Here is a 23,288-nt window from a genome sequence, read left to right on the forward strand (position 1 = left end):
ATATTTGACGCTAGAAGAACAAGTGAGAGAAGACGGTTCGGGGAATGGAAGAAAAGAAATTACTTTATGATTATATTATCGTGGTCAAAGTATTTAGTCGACCCATAAATAGGAAATACTTTCCCTCGGGCTTCTCAAGTTCTTGTTACCTCACTAATTATTTTTAAAACAATACTGAGATTAAGTAAGTTTTGAACCCTGAAGTTGAGTCTATAGTTAAAGGAATTTAGATTTTGGGAAAGTAAAAATTTTCTAACATCTCTATATATATAGCTGTGTGTGTGTGGTGTGGAATACATTGTACTTTATTTAAAATGTTCTTCATTAATTCAAAAAATGTATTTTTTCTAGTCTTTAAAAGTTTTTGGGCTGTAGATAACATGTAAGTCACCAGACGTAGTTAATGCAAGTCTGAATCGTTTGCGTCATTTGTTATTATCAGTAAATCCTGCTCCAAATATTTTGCAAAAAAAAACAGTGAACTCAGAATAAACGGGTGGACAGTCATATGAAGATGTGATGTCAGAAAAAAAAATCTAGCTATATAATAGGGAAAACTAATACGATAATATACAAGAGAAGGTAATTAACACAGTAAAAAGAAATTTCGAAAATTTGGTCGTTTTCCTGTATTCGTGTTGCTGCTGGCTGCTCTGTCTAGTCAGTAGTTCAAAACTTGACGCAGTTACACCTGAATCTTACTTATCTGACATGGCCATAAGATGTCGTTTGAATTGAAAATTCCAGTTTCTCAACTACTAGTTAAAACAAAAAAAAAAAAAATGCAGGTATCTCCCTATATGTTTTATTGATAAAAAATCATTACAAAATGTTTTCTATATATAAGGGATATAGCACTTTCTTCCGAACGGTGTATTGTTATCAAGTATCGTAAGACACTGCATAGTAAGTGATACGCTGTTGCTGAGCGCTATAACAAGTGTATTGATACACTGTTATTAAGTGTTGTAGCACACAGTGAGTGATATAATATTACAAAATGTGGTAACGCAGTGTGTGAATTGCCACGCTAGGGTCCATGTTGCAAGAATATTTAAAGATACAATGTTACCAAGTGATTTAGCACATTGTTTACAAGAACACACTAATTCTTTCAAAGTATCGTATTTATCAGGAACTAATGATTAAATAAACCGTTAACTGTTAGTTCTGGTGTCTCCCTCTTCAACAACTTATATCAATGAAATTCTGAGTAGTCAATTAACTGGCTATCTTCTTGACTCGAACGAAAGAAAAATCGTTTTCCGAGGAGTTAATTTGTAACTAATCTGAGTTTGCATGGAATTAAATAATTACGTTAGTAGCGTGCTAGTCCTACTGACTGTTCTAATTCACTATAATTAGCAATATCCTAATTTTACACTCTGCCTTTGTCTTACTACTACTTTAGCATGCTTCCATTATATATTTATTCGTGTGTATAAATAGCAACTAGTTTTAGTAGTCCTGGACTAGTTGAGTCGTTTTAAAGCTGTTCTCAGAAAATACAAAACGTTAAGAACAGTACGGTGCGGGGTAGTGACCTGAGGAGCAACCTGTCATGTGAAGCACTGCGGAAGGGGGTTGTACGGGTGTGAAGGATGGGGGGTAGAAGACTAGGTGATAAGATCCTACAAACTTCTATGAAACAAAATATTTAACTTGTAAAATAAGATGCTGTGATTGGATGGATTAAATTATCCCGAGGCTCACACTGTCTTCTGCAGGTTGGTAGGTTAACGTCGTTCCACGACTGGTCTTCACTGTGCTCTCAAGTTGACCTCGATTTCTGTGGTGCACATCGGGTCCGCTGAAGAGATTTACCTTCTGCCGGCTTTGCTTCAGTTCGCGCCGACTACCAAAAGCGCAAGGCTCGACACAGTCTCTCTTCCCGTCATTGTACTGGGCACGTGTATTCGAGCTGTCAGAGGACCATGTGTATTGTTGCAATGGATATTTATTACACAACAGCAGCTTAATAACTTGAAAGATCGTAATAGTTGTGACTCAACAAATTTATAGACAAGGTAAGTCTTAGAGGAAGTGTCTACGTAAATTTTTCTTTCCCTAAAGTTTCGAGACTAGCATCGCTGTATAATTAGTCATCTGGAACAAGGTGAAGACCATATTTCTGAGTCTCGCACCTTAATAGATAGAAGCGCCTTAATCTTACTGTGAATCTGATACCTATAAATAGATAGAAACGTTGTAATTTTAACACCAATCTGCTTCATCAATAGGTTTATTTCGTACCAACCTACACGGAAGTTACCTGTGTTACCTATTCCTCATTTTTTAAGTTCTCCACTAGAGGGAAGGCAACCAGTCAATACCAACCATCAACAATTCTTGGACTGCGCTTATCAGACCGAACAGTCAAATATGTGTGTGTGTGTGTGTACTTTGCGTTAACGATTTGTTTGTTTATTTTTTGAATTTCGCACAAAGCTACTCGAGGGCTATCTGTGCTAGCCGTCCCTAATTTAGCAGTGTAAGACTAGAGGGAAGGCAGCTAGTCATCACCACCCACCGCCAACTCTTGGGCTACTCTTTTACCAACGAATAGTGGGATTGATCGTCACATTATAACGCCCCCACGGCTGAAAGGGCGAGCATGTTTGGCGCGACGGTTGCGTTAACGAACAGATAACGTATTTATAAGTATATGTTCAACTTCAAGAGTGTAGTGACGTCGGAACATATAAAAATCTATTTAATTTACACTTGATATTGTTCATCAAAACCAAAGGTCATTTTTTATCTGCTCTGTTAGCATGATAAGAGGTATGCAAGGCATTATAAAAAAATGTTGTTAATATTATAGTGCGGTTAAAAGATCATTGAAGTTTTAATGAATTTTTTACAATATACAGTTTCTATTTAGATTATAACGTATCTTTTTAAAAATACTTTCAAATAACGTTATATTTTCAATCGCAAATTAAAGAAGCTCACCCTTTCAAACTATAGTATAACCTTTAGAAAACTTGATGGCTGAGAGCCACAGTATACCTGGAAGAAAATGTTTAGAGACTGCAATACACCTTTAAAAAAATGAAAACATTTAGTGTGAAACAAGAAATGTCTCCGTTATAAATTTAAGAAATTTCTTGCTCAACTTCATAACTTTCTATGAACAAATGTTGTTAAATTGGAATTTGTTGCAATCGAAACACTAAGTTTAACAGCAAATAAAGCGTAAGAGGCAATTTAAGTTTGTTTGCATGTTGAAAACAGTAAAATTGTTTATCCGAAGACTTACTATCAAATATTGTTGTGGGTTGTGTTTTTTTAATGGTTCTGGTGCGGCCAAATGTTCAGCGTACCAGAATACGTATTCAAAGGTCCAAAGTTCACGTCCTGTTGCCGAAGGGGGGAAAAAAAAAGTTCTCTGCCTTTGGAGTCGAGGATGCGTTATAAAAGTGACAGTTCATTACTACTGTTTGATTAAAATAGTTCAAGTGGGTGCTGTTGCTTACTGTTAAATGTATCAGTCCCAAAGCGACAGAAAGGATATGTGAACTAGTTCTTCTACCGCTTTGTACGACTTTATGAAATAAGCAATGATTGTTTTTGTTTTAAGATTTACACCTTTATATTGTTATTTGGCCAGAGGGAGGTTTGATGTCACGATTCTCAACGTTCTGACTTTTTATCAAAGTTTTAGAAATGTTTAAATACAATATAACGAACGAGTTAGGCTCGAATAAATGATAAAAGAGGTACAAATATGTTACATTAAATTGTGAGTTTATTACTCATTTCGTGAGTAATCGGTGTATGATTTAACCTGCTGCCCATCAGTGAGTTCAGCGCTGTAACTTTATAGATTTTGTTTGCGATACAACAAGAAATATGAAATTTGCAAGTACGAAGAATTTTTGTTAAGACGTTTCTAACATGAAACAACGAACTTGTAAATGAAGATATAAACACCTTGTTATCATTAAACTTCGTATTATTCAATATGCCAAATGATAATGATATTAAAAAAAAATACAATAATTAAAATCATTACAACAGTATTATAGGACACCAATTTATCATAAATATCCTATACTTATTAGTATCATGGTATCAGAAAACAACAACTTTATTTCATCAGATGCACTACGTCCTTTGATATTAACAAAATCATTGATATATTAGTGATAGCGCACGTGTGTGAAGGATGAAGTATAGGATATAAAATCCTATGAATCTATACTAAACAAAATTTTGAATCTGTAAAATGACATACTTTTTAAGAGTAAAACTGTGTTGTCATCTTAAAAATACATATTTCTAACAGTGGTAAAGACAGAACTTCTAGAGATTGAGGGTGGTGCACGACTTGAGAGCCATCCTATATCATTAGTATGGTCGTGTTTGGTTGGATTCTGTAAATTTCTCCAGTGTTTTTTACAAAGTAGTATACTGACTTGTGAATGTAAGGATGGTGTACTTTAACACCATCCTGTATCGTTAGAGTCGTTTCATATGTGTTTTGTAAACTTTTCCGATAATTTATCAACGTCATTATACTGACTTGCATTTATACATGGCAGTGCGCGACTTTAGCGCCATCATGACGTCCAAAGTTCAGTTTCTTAGAATCACTTATAAGGTTTTGTTTTTCTGTGTCATCTTTTGTCTTGGATTTGGTGTAATATTTCCATTCGAGTAAAGATACAAGTTTTTTAGTTGACTTGCAATTTGTGATCATTTCGATAAAACATCATTTATACACAACTGCTCTTATCTCCCTTGCTTTGGCAGTAAATTCACTGTTCCCGTCTTCCCTGTAGCACTTTTTAAATCCTTGTTTTGGCTGTACTTTAACTGTTACCACCTTCCTTGTAGCACTTTAATTCATTTTTTGGCTGTACATTAATTGTTCTCGTCTTCCCTGTAGCACTTTAATCATTGTTTTGGCTGCACTTTTACTCTTCCCGTCTTCCCTGTTGTACTTTAATCATTGTTTTGACTGTACTTTAACTGTTCCCGTCTTCCCTGTAGCACTTTAATCATTTCTTCTTACTCGCACGAGGGAATAAATTAAACGCTTCATACTGTTAATCACTATCGTGAAATTAAAAACGCACTTAAAAACAAAAATAATTATAGGATTGAAAACTCTTCCCGCCCTAACTTAGAATGCCCACATAAATAGAACATGAATAGTTGGCAAGAAAACAGTTGAAGAATAAACCATTTTAATGATTTTTCACTCAAATTCTAGGGTCGCTGCATAACTATTTTTAATCACGTAGAGTATCGTTTTTTTTCCTTCTTTGAATTTTCTGTGCGAGACTGTAATTACACTATTAACAATTTCTAAATTACCACACTGCTAAATAGAAACAAGAACAAAACATGTATAAACAGTCTAGTGGGCAGGGTGCAACTTAGTTCCTTTCTGCAGTACAAAAAGCAAGTTTTTGTGACACATCTATTTAACATCTGTACTAAACGCTCTGTGAAAACATAATAGAAACAAAATTAACACATGGAATACAATTAAGATTTTTTTTTTTTTTTTACTTGAGTCAGTTAGATGTTCAGGTAATTTAACATTTAAGAAGATATGTTAATCTTCCGAAAAGAAATGCAACGCTGACAAATACAACCCCAGTATACTCGACCATTCAGTTAAATGTTTGTAAGTACTGTAAAAACTTTACTGAAATTTTTATTTTATATACAACAAACTAATGTGCGAGCTTGCAAAGAAACACCTGAACTTAGATGACCATTCTGTGTGTGTGTGTATGTATAGAAAATAGTTGGTTATAATAGACGAATTTTACCAGGACCAAAACAGCGTTAATTATACATAAATATCGTAAATTTGATTACATATTTGCCCAAATATCATTAAAATCATTTCGCGAATAATTCACGGACAAAGTTTATTTTGTTTTGAATTTCGCGCAAAGTTACACGAGAGCTATCTATGCTAGCCGTCCCTAATTTAGCAGTGTAAGACTAGAGGGAAGGCAGCTAATCATCACCACCCACCGCCAAATCTTGGGCAGTTCTTTTACCAAAGAATAGTGGGATTGACCGTAACGTTATAACGTCCCATGGCTGAAAGGGCGAGCGTATTTGGTGTGATAGGGATTCGAACCCGCGACCCTCAGATTACGAGGGGAGTACCTTATCCACCTGGCCATGCGGGGCCGCACGTGCAGAGGATCGTAATTTAGTGAATTAGCTCAAACGACCAGACTCCTTTTGATTTGTTTAATTTCTTTTCAGTTAATTATGTTCTTGCTTGTTTTGTCCATATGAAATTATACATACACATTTACGTGCATATTAACATATTTTTATTTCCTGACTTGGATTTAATCATAACCGTTCACACAAAATATAATTGAAAACAGATTGAGTAATCTGAAACGTCTAAAATTTACTTTTGTTATCCTCTTCGTAATTTTGCGATTTCTCTTATTACATAAAACACTGTCAGCAATTTTTGTGTTTATATACAGTTGTATATGTCAAAGTTCTTTGTTTTAGTAACTTGTTATAACCATACTTGACAACAACTGTTATTACTGTAAAGTTATTCTACTCAAAAATTACATCCCGTAAATTGGCTAGATATACCTTATGCCTGTTAGTTATGATATGTGGTGTATGAGTGATTAAAACGTACATATTGTGATAAGTGTATTGATTAGATATAAGGTACGCAGTAAAATATACGTTGTTTATTGTTAAGGAGATTTGTTTGGTACTTAATTCATTAGGACTTAAGGATTCGAATTACAATATGCGCTGTTGTATTTTCTGTTGGGAGGATGGAACTGAAGAAACGAAACGTCAACACACAAATTGTTCTTAACAACGAGTTAGTGCCAATTTCCCTCTATGATAAATTAGAACGAAACTTGAAGACTCGTTTTTCTTACCCCCAGAAAACAGACCGTCACGACAAATGTCTTTCAATGTGAGTAAATTAGAGATGAGGTGGCTGAAACATGAAGAAGTTTCCGTTCTCTTTGTTTAATTCAAATGTCCACTCAATGGTAAGTTTGAGAAACTATAACACAAAAATTCGAGGTTTAAACACTACGTTTTAGCAGAGCTCATTGTGGAGCATTGTATACTTAATTAATACATACTAACTTTAAAATTACTGTGTTATTACTTCATTATAATACCTGGTATAGAGCAGTTCAGGGTTTGTACTTTTACATAATAGTTGGACGTTTAGGTCATTTGGTTTGTCAACGATTCTGTGTAAGCAATTTCATGAGAGTCATCACAAAATACGATTTGAAAGATCTGTTAGCAAAGAAAAAAACGGTTGTTGTTCTACTGTAAAACTACAAAACGGACTATGATCTACCAACCTCGGCCATTGAAGCCTCATTTTTAATCATGGAGACTTATCGCTGAACCACCGGGAGCTAATACAAAATGAGTAATTTATGTTAATGAAGGCACTTCTTGTGAAACATGCCTAATATCATGGTAGGGTACCTTAAACTTGTGGGATCGTCACATTTAAACAGAAAAGAGGAAGTTAAGTGTTCGCTCGAATGATTATAAACGATCGTTGTTTTTATTTGAACTATTTCTGCTCTGTTGCTAACTTCTTTTAACCTAAGGCGATATTATATGTGAATAAAGATAGATACTCATTCACATAGGTTAAAATGCCTTCGAGGCAATGATAAGATATCATGATGTATTGTTATTACATAATGCCTTTCGAAAGACGGACGATCAGGTTGTTCCGCCATCGATATTTTACTCACGCATTTGTCAGTAAATACAATTTTTCATCTAAACTATTGTAATTACACTGTGATATAAATTGATACAAACTTGATTCAAATAATCTTTAAGTCTATAAAGTTCAATCATCTTTCAAATTTGATTTTTACAATAATATTACTTTCAAACATATTTTAGGTTTTTATTTAGCTCTTTATAGTTTTTATGGTTTCGGTACTGTTTATATTTTTAACCTTTTTTGAACCCACTTTTTCAGTTTTATTCTTTATATGACAATATTTTAATTTATTGATTGATAATTTGATATTGGTATATATGATGCTGTATGGGCTGAGTATGACCCAGGGATTTACGTCCCAGAGTATGAACTCATGAGTCCAATGCCGCCTGTGGTTACTGCAAAAAGTTAACAACAACAAACAACAAAAACAAACTCGATCCACAATTTGAAACCGTGTGTGCGTTATTGTCCGTCAGACAATAGTAGCTTAAGAGTTGATGGTGAGTACTATTGGCTAGATACTTTCCCTGTAGTCTGTCCGTTGAAGATTAAGAACGCTTACTGCAGTTAACCCTTGAGAAACTTAGTTCAAGTACAACAATTAAAAAAATGTTGGTTTTTAATGATTATAACCCTCTATCAATTTCGTGCTTATCTTGTTTTACTTTATCCATTACATTCTGTTTATTTTCTCATTAATTTTACTTCCATACTCTAATTCTCCGCTTCTTTCTTTTTTATTGTGATTTTAATTTTATACTTTATTTTAAAGTTGTATTTTTGCAGCTCCATCTGTGTTCTGTAATTTCATTCCTCCACCTTTTGTACTTTCTTCTCATTCTTTACCAGCTTCTCGTTTCTATGTTTGTTTGACCATTGAAGATGGATATCGGTGCAGCTATTATTTAATTAAAAAAACGTGTTAAAGTTATTAAGTGAATGGAACTGAGCTGAATTTAGTCATCATTCAAAACGTGGTAATTGGTGTTGAGCTGAATTTAGCCACCATTCAAGACGTGGTAATTAGTTTTGAGCTGCATTTAGCCATCATTCAAGACGTGGTAATTAGTTTTGAGCTGCATTTAGCCATCATTCAAGACGTGGTAATTAGTTTTGAGCTGCATTTAGCCATCATTCAAAACGTGGTAATTAGTTTTGAGCTGCATTTAGCCATCATTCAAAACGTGGTAATTAGTTTTGAGCTGCATTTAGCCATCATTCAAAACGTGGTAATTAGTTTTGAGCTGAATTTAGCAATCATTCGAAACGTGGTAATTAGTTTTGAGCTGCATTTAGCCATCATTCAAGACGTGGTAATTAGTTTTGAGCTGCATTTAGCCATCATTCAAAACGTGGTAATTAGTTTTGAGCTGAATTTAGCAATCATTCAAAACGTGATAATTAGTGTTGAGCTGTGCTTAGCCATCATTCAAGACGTGGTAATTAGTTTTGAGCTGGAACCTAGCCGACATCAGACGCGTGGTAGAAAAGAAAAAAGGCAGGATCAGATTTTGTTCTTACTTAGTTCAGCTCCTCCATCTTGAGGATCGTGTTCTAACACATTAATTTAAACAGTGTTTGATCAAAATTAATCCTTTTCTTTCAATATGTTCACGAAGGTCCTCTTATAGATAGCACGACACATTCTGTATCAAAAGATGCAAAACACAATGGCATGACAGGTGGCGGCACTGTTATATAAACACATCTTTAGGTTACTTAGTTTGACGGGAACATCTGTTCTTACTTGCAACATAAAACATAATAATTATACGCCTTATCCTAGGTCTCCACAAAACAGCTGGTGCTAAAGTGTATCGACGGACCGTCTTGACTGTAGTAGAGACAGTCTTTTTCTCGTGATTGAGTACTCGCTTACATCTAGTACATCATGCTCCAATGACTGCGTTTTGGCCTCAACCCTTCACAATAAAACAGTGGGTTTGTACTGGGCCATTCAGCAGTCGCTCTGTCGAACGGGGCACGCCCTTCATTTCATTTTCGTTCATTTAAGTTGATTTCTTATGTTGAGACTCTAGTAGCGAGAGTCACCGTCGTTGATAGTCAGGGCTGTGCATGGTTCGTGTTTGGTTTTTGAAGCAGCGGTAAGTCTCGAAAACAGACCTTGGACAAACAACGGCGAAAGTGATCAGTTTGTCTGTTGGCACGTACAGATTTACGTCACTAGACCTTGAGGTCGCCAGTGTTGTTTTTTTTTTAACCGTTGCGGACGCCTCCAAGCGTCTCTTACCTGCTTGTTGCCAACACGAGACGCAAGCACTTGGAAAAGTCGTGTTTTCCGTTTAGCCCACTTCCGGTGGGTCGGAGAAAATCACTTGCGCCATCGATCCATAACTAAATAATTCGATGGCCCCGTATGAGTCGACATCAGGCTTTCTTCTGTTTCGCTGCAGGAGTGTGTTCTTATGACAACTAGCAAGTCTCGTTGAAGTTGGATTTAGCCAGACGTACCTGGAACGAAGCGGGGCGGATATGGCTCCTGCCTTGACGGTAAGCACCTATGTAAATGTTCGTAGATGCGAAGCTACATGTTTATAAGATTTTCTCAGGAGTTTAGCACAACAAGTCCTGCTCAGGATGATTATAGACGAGAAACCTATTGGGCTACACTTTTAACCACCTGTATGTAATGTTTATACGATGATATTTTGTACTGGATCTTTTGAGAGGTGATGAAAATTTTTTCGTGTGTGAATTACACTTCCCATCAATAGATATATATTTTTAGCAACTTTTCTTTCAGGCTGAACGATAACTAGAGCAGGTATTGAGATTGTATAGAAGACGTAAACACTTTACTTCAATACCAGAGAGCCGGCATGGCCAGGTTGTTAAGGCACTCGACTCGTAACCCTAGGGTCACGAGTTCGAATGCTCGTCACACCAAATATGTTCGCCATTTCAGCCGTTGGGGCGTTATAATGTTACAGGCAATCCCACTATTCGTTGGTAAAAGAGTAGCCCAAGAGTTGGCGATGGGTGGTCATGACTAGTTGCCTTCCCTCTAGTCTTACACTGCTAAATTACGGACGTCTAGCGAAGATAACCCTCGTGTAGCTTTGCGCGAAATGCCAAAAAAAAAAAAAAAATCAACACCAGCTTCATACTTTTCAGTCTTTCGTGATGAACACTTTTTCCTTGGAATAACTTGCCTAATCATTCTGGGCCCGGCATGGCCTAGCGCGTTAAGGCGTGCGCTTCGTAATCTGAGGGTCACGGGTTCGCGCCCGAGTCGCGCCAAACATGTTTGCCCTCCCAGCCGTGGGGGCGTTATAATGTGACGGTCGATCCCACTTTTCGTTGGTAAAAGAGTAGCCTAAGAGTTGGCGGTGGGTGGTGATGACTAGCTGCCTTTCCTCTAGTCTTACACTGCTAAATTAGGGACGGCTAGCACAGATAGCCCTCGAGTAGCTTTGTGCGAAATTCAAAAAACCAAAAAAACAAACCTAATCATTCTATTTTTAGTGCTACAGAGTTTCTCAGTTTGAATAAAACACAATATTTTTGTGTATATTTTTTAAGTATGGAGAAAAAAAAACACTTAGACGGACAGAAGCGGTTTTTCCAGTAATCTGTTCTACTGGCACATAAGTTAAACATGTAATGTTTACATAAAAGTACTTACTTGGACTTTTGAAGTATGGTTTCATCTGGTTACTGTTGTTGAATTCGAGGACAAGAGGTTGTTTTTAAGTCCAGGTTTGTTTGCTTGTTTTTCGACTTTCGCGCAAAGCTATACGAGGGATATTTGCGCTAGCCGTCCATAATTTAGCAGTGTAAGACTAGAGGGAAGGCAGCTAATTATCACCACCCACCGCCAACTCTTGGGCTATTCTTTTACCAATGAATAGTGGGATTAATTGCAACATTATAACGCGCACTCTGATAAAAAGACGAGCATGGTTGGTTTGACCACGATTCGAGCCCGCCACCCTCAGATTACAAGTCAAATGCCCTAACCAGCTGACCATGCCGGGGTTTTTAAATCCAGCAGCTGGTTGAAAGAGCTTCATTCCATCACAAAAGTTATATTTAGAAGCACAGTTCGAGTGTAGTCTTGTCGTTTCTCAATTTTATTGAGTTTCAAATGTGACTCGCCTTCACTCTTGAGTCGTGTTGTTTACTATAAAATATTTGTTCTCAAGTATATGAAGTAAATAAAGAAATGTGTTCACGAAAGAAAACCAACAAAACAACTTTAGTTAGAAAATATCTTACTTATAAAAAAAAAAATATTAATGCAAATATCAAAACCTTCGAATATTTGTGGTATTTGGTTAGGAATGTCTTTGAAGAGCCTGAACTAACACGTTGGTTATATGGATGTTTATATAAAAGTTACATATATATATTTAAGTTACTTAGAGATTTGTTTTAAATTCCTGAACATACGTTAGTCATTTAAAGTTTCTTTGAAATTTTGAGATATACGTATTAGTCTAAGAGTTGCCTTTGAAACGTCTGTTTAAATGTGGTATAACTCTCGAACTCTCTGATAAATGCTTGAATATAGTAGTATTCATCTAGAGATTCCCATGTAATATGCAAGAGTAGTTTTCATAAGAATTATTATTCCATAAAGAATTTACGTGCTGTTTCAATGTTGATGTAACCATTTTTCGTTCACACAGTTATTTCTTGAGAAGTTATACATGACTTAAATATTCCTTTCTGTCCGTTATTTCATCAGCGTTTCTGATTTCATGTATAATATGACGAAATAAATAGAGAAAAACAGCACATTCTTTCTTTTATTTCACTTTTACCAATGCTTTTTGATTCTGGTATAACGTGAATAGCTTGACAGAAGCCAAACTTATTTTTCTATTTGGTCTTATATCGATGTCTGTCTGTATTTTCCTTTATAACACTAGGAGATATGTATAGCAGAAAGATACTTTTTACTTCGTCATTCTACTAATGGTTCTCTTTCCTTGTTTCACGCGATTAGCCGCATAACACACTTTTTTTGTCCTAGAGGTCACGTTAGTACAGTATGTCTTCCTTCTTTTTTACTTTTTTATTAATTTATCGGGCATCTTTTATGAATCGCAAAGACATCTCTGGAACAAGGTAAGATGTCGTCTTTTACTGGTTTCGCAATGTCGTTTGTGACCATGAGAGATTCCTTCTAAGTCTGACATCAGAAGTGGTTTTTCCAGTTCTGTTGTTGATAGGATTTGCAAAATGGAATGATTAAATGTATATTGCTGATCTCTTAAGGATGGGGGAGGGGCTAACTGTGTAAAGTATAAAGCAGCAGGCTATCGTTTTGGTATTTTTACATGTAAAACCAGTTATGGGATTTTCAAGTTATGTTGTTGTTCGAACTTGAAAGGTAAAATTTTAATATATATTTGTTGATTTTTTTTTCCAGATGAATCAACTGTGTAAAGTGTGTAGTGAACCGGCAGCAGGTTACCATTTTGGTGCCTTCACATGTGAAGGCTGCAAGGTAAGATAAAAATACAGAAAATATGAATATTTCTAGCGACCTTTACTTAACTGTATTCATTATTTAAACGTGAACTACCATAAATGTTCAAGGTTTTCATAACAATAACACACCCATACACAACTAATAGATGAAAGATAGGAATAACTTTGACAACTACCTATGAAATCCTATGATGGTTTATTTTAAAAAGGTGAGCAGTTCTTCAGTCTTTGAATTGCCCTATAATTTGTCTCTCTATTTCTAGCCTTTTAATAAAAAGACTTTTCAGTCAAACTACACCACTTCCGAATTCTCCTCAATCGTGGAATATTTTACCAGGGGAATCTCAATTACAGTAGCACACAAGGATTGATAGGATATATCTGGTTAATGTTTTGTCAGAATTTGTATTGTCAGTTTGGAGTTTCTACGTGCTACGAATGCATTAGGAATGATGGATTGCCCAGTTGCATTCTTCCAGTATAGTGTGCCAGTTTTCTGTGTGTTGACTTTGTGAGCGTGCTTATTTTTGGATAAATGTACTTGTCCTCTAAATAGTATATATATATATATATATATATATGTGTGTGTGTGTGTGTGTGTATGTTATTTTTTTTTAAATCTTTAGTGGCATATCCAGGAGAAGGAGGTGTAATAGTGTGAGAGATATAAGGTCTTATCAAAGTAGAATAAATCTCGCACCCATACAACTATATATATATTTGTGTGTGTGTGTGTGTGTGTGTGTGTGTGTGTGTGTACTGAAATGAACTTGGTCAGAAGATATTTCTTTCCGCCAGATTTACCAATTGTGAAGGTACATTGAAAATATTAGTTAATTTTATTATGATCACTTTAGTATTTGTTTTTATGAAAGTGTGGAATAAACATGCATACAGAAATCGACCTGTGGCGCCATCTGATCCACAACAAGTAGTTTACCCCAATTTGTAACTGTCCTAAGATAGATAGCCAACCCGTGAAAAATTGAAGAGTTGATTTTACTTTAATGATATTCTGGGTTAATGGCTTGAAAATATATAAAAACGTTTATCATATATCATTTTGTCTGAGTTGTTGCATGTACTAGGGTTTTTTCTGAATCTTAAACGTGCTTTGACAATGAAATTACTGTTTTGGTAAAAACGTTTGTGATGCTTATAGTTTTATGTCATGACATAACGGCAGACATCTTCAAACGGAGATGGTTGTTAACAATGCAACCAAATTTGTCTATATTATCAGTAAGTAACTTCTCAAAAAATAGCAAAATATGCTAAGTAAGAAAAATGATTGAAAAATTTCGTGCCTTGATTTAAACAAACGAATTACAGGAGGAATTACGGATGTGTGGCGACCTCTAGCGAAAGACAGACGATTACAAACCAGACATTCCACCCATACATAAACCTTATGTATTCAGCTCACAATTTGTGTTTGCGATTCAGATTGAGAGTACTTCACTTTGCAGGCGTCTCGAAGCTCCACAACCATCTTGACACAGAGCTGCACTCCCTGTACCTGTAGGAGGTAAAATATCACGTGAGCTTATCTCGAACATAGAGTTTCTATGTAAACTTTCACCCTAACACACCTTGTAGCTCCCACTCTCTACTGTGGATGTTACGTTTTTGTCTTCACAGAGCTGTGTGTACAAATCATATTCACGTACTTTCACATTCACTCATCTGATTAGTAAGTACTTGAAATCAAATAACTGTGAGAAAATCTGTCATATTCCAAATAACTAACTTTGTTCTTCCATTGGTATTGAAAACAGAGTAGACACAGTACAGTAGGTTTGATCATAGAAGTCCAAATTGCCCCTTAAAGTTCTGAAACCATCTAATTTTTTGTTGTTGAAACCTTTACCACTGTATTAAATATATCCAAACATGTTTGTACGTGCTTAGGTATATTTTCGTTCATTACTGAGCACAATAAGTTCGCAATCGGCCCTAAAGATACTGGAAATCGGAATTTTCAACTTGAATAGGGACTTGCACACTCGTGTACCAAACAGCCACAGAGATTTCTGGGATCGTGTATAACTGTTACTAATTTTGATCTCGTGACCAGAAAAAATGCAGCACCTACCGCCACAAAAGCTTTATTCAGCCCTTCATATTGAATAAATGAATTGACTGTCGGTTAGCACAGATAGCCATTGTGCAGCTTGGTGCTTAATAACAAGTAAAAGACTGTCGGATAGCACAGATAGCCCATTGTGCAGCTTGATGCTTAATAACAAGTAAAAGACTGTCGGTTAGCACAGAGAGCCCATTGTGCAGCTTGATGCTTAATAACAAGTAAAAGACTGTCGGTTAGCACAGAGAGCCCATTGTGCAGCTTGATGCTTAATAACAAGTAAAAGACTGTCGGTTAGCACAGAGAGCCCATTGTGCAGCTTGATGCTTAATAACAAGTAAAGACTGTCGGTTAGCACAGAGAGCCCATTGTGCAGCTTGATGCTTAATAACAAGTAAAAGGCTGTCGGTTAGCACAGATAGCCCATTGTGCAGCTTGATGCTTAATAACAAGTAAAAGACTGTCAAGTTTTATAATGTGTACACAGTTGATAGCGCGGAGTGTGATTAGCAGTATTATCTTTCGAACTCCATACTCTTTGATCCGCTGTTCGATACCTTAACTATTACATCTCGCCCAGTGTTCTTAAATTGGTTTGTATATTCACTTTACAGATTACATCTTTGTTCTGTAAAGTTAGTTATACGTGAACCAATAAATAATAACATAAATAATAAACAGACTTACAGTGGTTTCTATTGTTGAGCTGGATGTTTGTGATAAATTAGACAAAAAAAAGCAAATTCCAACCTACTTAAAGAAAGGGAAAGTTTTACTTTTTCGACAACAACAACCCAACCCCCAGTGGCACAGCGGTATGTTTGTGGATTTACACCGCTAGAAACCGAGTTTCAAGACCCATGGTAGGCAGAGCATAGTTAGCTCATTGTGTAGTTTTGTGCTCAATTCCAAACAAACGAATAATCAACGAGAACTTCTAGAAGTTCATCGAATGATAGATTTAACTTAAATAATAATGCTAGTTACTTATTTGCTAACTTCTACAGTATTTCCAATAGTTTGTTGAAACAAATTCAAAAGTTACAATAATCAATCTAACAACCCATTGTATTGTCTAGGGGTCATATCAATATCATTCAAATTGTTTCATGATGTTTTGGGGTGTGACTGTTGTGCATTACACAGGAACTCCTTAGTCATAGGCAAACAGCCTAGAACAAGTCTTACGTCACATCTATATTTCCATAGAAATACTTTTTTCTGTATGCACTGTTTCCCAGTGTCGATTGCCCACGCAACGCATTACGTAAAGAAGGTTTTTATACTTAGGAAGTCACCATCTTTCACCTTGCTGGACCTATACATCCACTTGTTTACATACGTCCATTCTGAGAGGAAATTTCTTATTTTTTTAAAACTCCTTTTGATGCGACACTTTACTCGATAAGGCAGCCGCCAATGCCCGGTAGTTGTTACTGGAAGGTGTCTTAGTGTTGTTTTAGCTGATCCTCTTAAATGACGATAAAAATTAATACCTTGTTGCCCATCTATCCACTTTGGACGTTATTTCGAAATGAGCCTGATACATCTTCCATGTAGTCCTGCATAGCCAGGTGGTTAGGGCGTTCGAATCGTAATCTGAGGGTCTCGGGTTCGTATCCCCGTCACACCAAAATCTTCGCCTGTTAAGCTGTGGGGGCGTCATAATGCTACGGTCAATTTTACTATTACTTGGTAAAAGAAGAGCCAAAGAGTTGGAGGTGAGTGGTGATGACTAGCTACCTTCCCTCTAGTTTTCTCACTGCTAAATTAGGGACGGCTTGCGCATATAGCCCTACTGTAGCTTTGCGCAAACTTCAAAACAAACAAACAAATAAACATCTTTCATGGTATCATTTCGTCATAGTCCGTTTGGGAGGTTTTGTTGTGCTTGCTTGCTAAATTCTGTAACAAGATGAGATAGAGGTGTAGCTGAGGTAGTCCAGGAAGGACACGTAGTCGTAGACGACAAAATAATAGTGGTTAGAGGTGTGTATCAGACGTGTTCTCCTATTCCATGTAGCATAATTAGAGTTTGAGGTCTTAGATGGGTGTAGTGGCTGGTTCGATCCATACATTTACCTGTTCTGTTTCAAGATCTTTTATATTGACGTCAATGTCCTTCTGTACATTTACTGTGGCTACATCGAGCTTATCTTTTTGTGTCTTCTCGATGTAGTTTTTACCATGTTTATTTCTATTTTAACCTTTTGCTATAATCATTTAGTACACCTTATGTGACCTCCATTTTACCTTCGATCAAACAAATTTATTTTTAATAACTTTTGTGAACATTATTTCTTGTTTTTGTAAATCCTTTCTTAGTTTCATGTCTTTTTTGTTTGTTTTTAATTTTCTTTCTCTTTCTGCTTGACCATCTATTCACTATTTCTAACATTCTTTCTGATCTGTTAATTATGTCTCTTTCTTCTTAGACTTGTTTTCACAGTTGTATCGTTTCTGTTATTTTCAGTTTTACTTCGAAAACTTGCAGTCATAGGATCAGTGTTAATTATGTTTTATTTTTACCAAAATAATCTTACTCCTGTCACTCATATAGTAACGGTTTATGATGTTGGACAGGTTCTTTTCGGTCATTTCGTAAAAAATAATAACATGAAGTTCACATGATGAAAGGGGAAGCATTTTATTTCTTCAAGTGCAAATTTCACAAATTCACCTAGCGATAGGCCTAACTTCAAAAATGGCGTTAATCACTTATTTGCTAATTTCTTCATTTAGACGTAAATTCAGAATTTACTAAACTGAAGTAACAAACAACTAACTAATACACTCGCTAACTCGGTTATCAATACAACAAATCTCTTTATTTCATATTATTTGGCGTTTTCATATCATTCAAGATAAATCAAACCTCTAAAACTGTGCAGGAGCCTCGGAAACGATTGCCCCCTCCCATAAATATATGTAGAGGAATCCAACGAAATTGGTCTTCCTCTGTTAGAGGAATTTCTGTGAGAACCAAAAATAACTACGGAATTTTCAGTTTAAAGATTCTAAGTTTTCAAGAGTCAAAATTTTTAAAATAAATAGATAAGCGTATATATTATAAAGTCCCCCTAGTTTTTTACAGTTACGTGATAACAGTATCCCCACGATTAAGTCATATTTTAATAATTTCATGTTCTTTGAGTATCGTTTCCCCTGGTAAGAAGTTCCTACGCTATTAGAGCTCCCTCTAGTGAACAATACAAAAATCTAAAAATATTAAAAATGTAGCCTAACACAAGTAAAGCAATGAGTTGATTGTCTAACAATTTGAAAAATAGTTACTAGGCAAATTCATAGGAAAGTTGATAGCAAAAGCGAAAAATTATTAAGACATGTTGTTGAAAGAAATATAAAATGATTTCACGTCTGTGAACTGGACCTAAAGAGATTTCATGAAGTTAGGGTAAACTTTAATAGTTTCTTGATTTTTACCGAAATAGCCTTCCTATATAATAAAATATCTCATAGAATCAGAATTTGGGTTCTAGATCAAGAGATGGGTAAAATGGTCTGAACCAGTTACAGATTGAAAAAATTGAAGTTTTCTCTAATATAAACCGTCCAGTGACACAGCGGACTTGCATCGCTAGAAACTGGGTTTTGATGTCCTTAATGGGCAGAGCACAAAGTCTTTTGTGCAGTTTGTGCTTAACTACAAACCAACAGCCTTTAACATCAATATTCTAGCAAATAGTCAATGTAAAAAAAAAAAAAAAGATAGGAAAATGATTAAATTTGAATTGTTTACCGATTTACAATCAACGTCCCAAAGAGACACATCATGTTGACTTTCGAAAATCGCTACATGCTTAATAAAATAAGAGATGAGCCAAAGCGATCGAGTTTATAAATGTTTTACCTTCTACCCTTATTTTTCTTAATAGATCCCGGAAGGAAGTGAACATTCGTCACCCTTCATGCCCTCCGTTTCATTCTTTGAACCCACGTTAACAGGCGTAATTCGTCGCTTATTTTCTGAACATTACATATAAACGTTCCTGTTACTTCGGGCGAGTAGTGTTACAATACTCTCAAACCCGTAGCGTTCTTTTATTTAGTTTCCTTGTAAGCTGAATTTTACAAGCGATTAACGATTTAGGATGAAGGTAAACAAAAACCTTACGCCTGTTACTTAAAAAGATAAATGTAGAATTGTTTTAGTTGTTAGTCGCAAACCAACACAATCAGCTATCTGCGCCGTACTTACCAGGGATATCTACACCGATAGAGTAGTGGTAAGTTTAGGGACTTACAATGCTAAAATCCAGGGCTCAATTCTCCGCGGTGGATGCAGCAGATACCTCAGTGTGAATTTGCTCTAAAAATAAGCAAACGAACCTCTGATTTCGAAACCCTGTTTTCAGCATTACAAGTCCAGTGACTTACCGCTGAGCTACTGGGGGGGGGGAGAGAATTATTTGACAGATAAATTTATTATCTTTAAGAAAGACGAATGTATCTTTTTACTAATATTCAAATATAGTGAGACGATAATTGTAAGACATGTTCTCAATTGGGGTGAAAGCACGGCTACTCCAAGTAGCATGTAAACTTGAATAATCCCTGTATAAACGAACAAACATCCCTTCGTTATGTAGTTCCCCAGATTAATGTAAGTTGTATTTACTTATATTTTTATAGTTCTTTTAAAAAATTTTGTAATATAGTGTTAATTTTATTCATATTTTATTGTATTTCCAAAAAAACATTGCAAAACCGTTTTTCATCAAAGTCTTACGCCCTCCTATCATGTATTTTGACACATACACATCAATTAAGATTTTTGTAGCCATCGAAGTCTGTCAGAGATTTAACTTGTTTGTTTCTACACACGAGGGAAAATACTTGTAAGTAGGGTGAGAATTTATGGAATCTTGTAGTGTACATGTGCTAGGCACTTAAATCGTTAGATTGTTACAAATCAGCGGAATCAGAATGTACAGGTGTCGGGGGCTTAATTCTTTAGAATGTTACAAACCAGTGGAATCCGAATACACAGGTGTGTCGGGCATTTAAATCGTTAGACTATTACAAACCAACGGAATCAGAACGTACATATTTCGGAAACTTGCATTATCAGATTGCTCTATACGTATAACAAAATCTCAAATCATCTGGATACCAGATTCTTGCATCACACTTTGCTACAGACTAACGGAATTTCAGAACGTAAGTGGCACACATAATTAACTTTCTATATATAACACAAACCAACGGAATCTCAGAATATCTTAGCATCGGAGTCTGATTAACATCACAAGGTTGCTACAAACTACAACAATAACTGGCATTTTATGACACGGGTGAAAGATATACATTATGATACAAAAAACCCTCATACTATGGTAGAAAAGACCACTGTTATATTATCTGTAGCAGCAAGATCCATATTGTTATTCCCTACATATTACAGCAAAAGAACCAGATATCTTTTAAAATCTCTATCTTCCTTTGCTACATGTGCAATACATGCTTCCTCAGAGTGGTTCATCTAGACCTGCCTGAAGGTTGCTTGTTTATAATCAGCTAACAGTACTACAAAAAGAAGTAAAAACATCGCGACTAAGAAACAAGATGGTGCGACTTAATGTAACAATGATGCCACAGAACTAACTTCCATAAAGCAATCTCTGTACTGCTGCGGTACACAAATAATGGAGATAAACTCTTTAGGGATGCTTATATTTTTCATTGAGAATGGATCGCTGTAAAATAACGAATCCACAAGAAGAGGTTCTTCCTTCCCTTCGGATGCTTTCATTGAACATAAGACCGTAATGTGTGAGATAGTTAAAGTTGAGAGTGGTTTAACACAAAATGAGTGAAAATATTACTTTGGACCTTGAGGACGTGACAACATATGAAATTTCGTGAGATTTAATATCAGTGCGTAAAACTTAACATGTCTTAGTAGCTACGTGTGCCAACGTATGTAAAGGTGCGAGCAGTTTTACCCCCTAAATTTTCTAAGGTGATCTCTATAGATTCGTAGCTCGTAAAATATGCCCTTTCTCAAGGTTAGGCGCGAAATATGGCTATAGTAGAAAATAAATTATATATGAAAGTGCAAACATACACTGAAGTAGTTTTTAAACTGCCATACTCTATTACTACTGTTAAGTTATACAGTAAGGACAATTAGCATGAAAGAAAATGATGTGCAGTACATACACATACAGGTTTTATGGGTTGCGCTACAAAACGGATTTTAAAAAAGGCTCTACTAAAAACAAAATAAAAACGCGCACCACTGCATTAGACGGCAAAACTCTTCGGGAAATTTTATGTTTTATCGCAGCTAGACATAAAACCATTTCTTTTTTTTTTAAAGTTGTGTATAACAAGAATGTGGGGGGGATGTTAAGCGTGCACGTGCGCTTATATACATCACATAAAGCAGCTTGTGTCTATTCGTGAGAAAAGTTTAGCAGGAGTGTTGGTATACTGCAGTGAGATTCTAAACCATTTTTATATTTTAGTGTCTTCCCATGGTGCATAGTGGTTGGCGTGCCTGACCGTAAATCCGAAGGCTCCCGCTTCGCGTCCTTTTGCTGCAGAATCAAACTTCGCTCTTTTAAAGCCGTGGGTGCGTGATAAGAGTTACGGTCAAATCTCGTTATTCAATAAGCCTAACCCGCGAGTAGAATATGGGTGCTGTGGACTAGCTACTTTCCTCTTGATTGGTTGAAAATTAGGGACGAGTAGTATAGATAATCTGAGTAGGTGTGCGCATAAATATGAAACGGATCGCTATGACACACACGAGTTCTTCGTTATGGGTCAGATTTCCAGGACACGTTAAATAATAAACTGAAAACAGTAACACTAATATGATGACGCTGATCAGTAAAGTTACACTTACATAAAGCTTCGTTCCAGTATTCAGTAAACTTGCAGTTCTAAGTGGTAAGTTGATGAACTCGAGAGTTAAAATACAAGGTTCGATCCCCGCGGCACACTAAGCATAGGTACGAAATTTTGAAGCTATGCGCTTAAATAAAGAACCATGCAAATAAAGTAGGCTTTGTTGATGATGAGTGACTGCAAGTCTGGGTCGAGCCACTAATCCCGTAAAGTAAATACTGCTCGTATTACGGGAAAGTCCATTATTTTGAACGTCGCTTAGCAACAAGAGAAAATTATCAATGATATGAACGTGGTGTGTCAACCAGACAAAATGTTACATTACGTGAACGTAGTTTGGTAACCAGAGAAACTTATTATGTGAACGAGGTTTGGAGCGCAAATAGACTGATACCTGGTAGTGATTGCGAATGTTACAAGAAAACAGTTATTATTAGAATCTTATTTCGTAAAACAAAAATATGAGTAATATTTGCTCGTTATTTTTCATTATTTTTTGTACTTTACGTTATTGTAAAAAATGAAAAAAATACGCTAGTCTAACCTTGCAACTTTTTTAGAATAACAAAAATAAGTACATAAAATACAGCAGAAATCTGTTTCTTCAACAGGTGTTTAAGACACGAGATAAGAATAAACAACGCAATTATCTACCGACACGTAGCTTTCGTTTGATTGCCTGGTGTGATTTAGACAGCAAATCAACCCAGTGTTTGAGACGCTAAATACTTAACGTCCGTACTTTATACCAGGTTGACCCCCACGAGGTCAGAACGCTTCAAAATCATTAGTATTTTGACTGCGCTCTTGGGTCAGCTCTTCTCGTAAGTCCATATTGTTCCCTGTGCTGTTTGGAGCACTAGTTTGGCATGCTTATCACGTTTTCTTCTCGACGTTGAGAATCATAAGAGTTGACTTCTAGATTATAAGATGCCACAAATTTAAGGGTGCTCGAGCAGCAGGCGCACACGTTTCTTAGTGTCGGTCGCGTTCGCTATAGAACTAGGTTAAACGTGCTGTACTCTGACTCTAGAAGGTAGAAGATACATGATCCAATGTTCAATGACAGTTTATCTATAAAAGGTAGCGATACGTCATCAACAAGTGAATTTTCGAATACATATGTTGTTATTT

The 23,288-nt window shown here is 35.9% G+C and overlaps 1 protein-coding gene across 3 annotated transcripts in view; it reads left to right on the plus strand.

Moving 5' to 3' along the window:
* Window positions 1-1,710: 1,710 nt before the first annotated feature.
* LOC143226197 (uncharacterized) overlaps window positions 1,711-23,288 on the plus strand; it is a 48,372-nt gene continuing 26,794 nt past the window's right edge. The window contains exons 1-3 of one of the 3 annotated variants that reach the window (XM_076456846.1): window positions 1,711-2,027; window positions 6,906-7,016; window positions 13,131-13,208. In XM_076456846.1, coding sequence (XP_076312961.1) covers window positions 6,969-7,016; window positions 13,131-13,208 — 126 coding nt within the window. In that variant the 5' untranslated portion in view covers window positions 1,711-2,027; window positions 6,906-6,968. Of the gene's footprint in view, window positions 2,028-6,905; window positions 7,017-9,751; window positions 10,244-13,130; window positions 13,209-23,288 lie in introns of those variants that run through there. The other 2 variants (XM_076456848.1, XM_076456847.1) reach the window with 2 other exon arrangements.

The sequence above is a fragment of the Tachypleus tridentatus genome, chromosome 9 (assembly GCF_004210375.1).
Source record: "Tachypleus tridentatus isolate NWPU-2018 chromosome 9, ASM421037v1, whole genome shotgun sequence".
In the NCBI taxonomy this organism is placed as follows: Eukaryota; Metazoa; Arthropoda; class Merostomata; order Xiphosura; family Limulidae; genus Tachypleus; species Tachypleus tridentatus.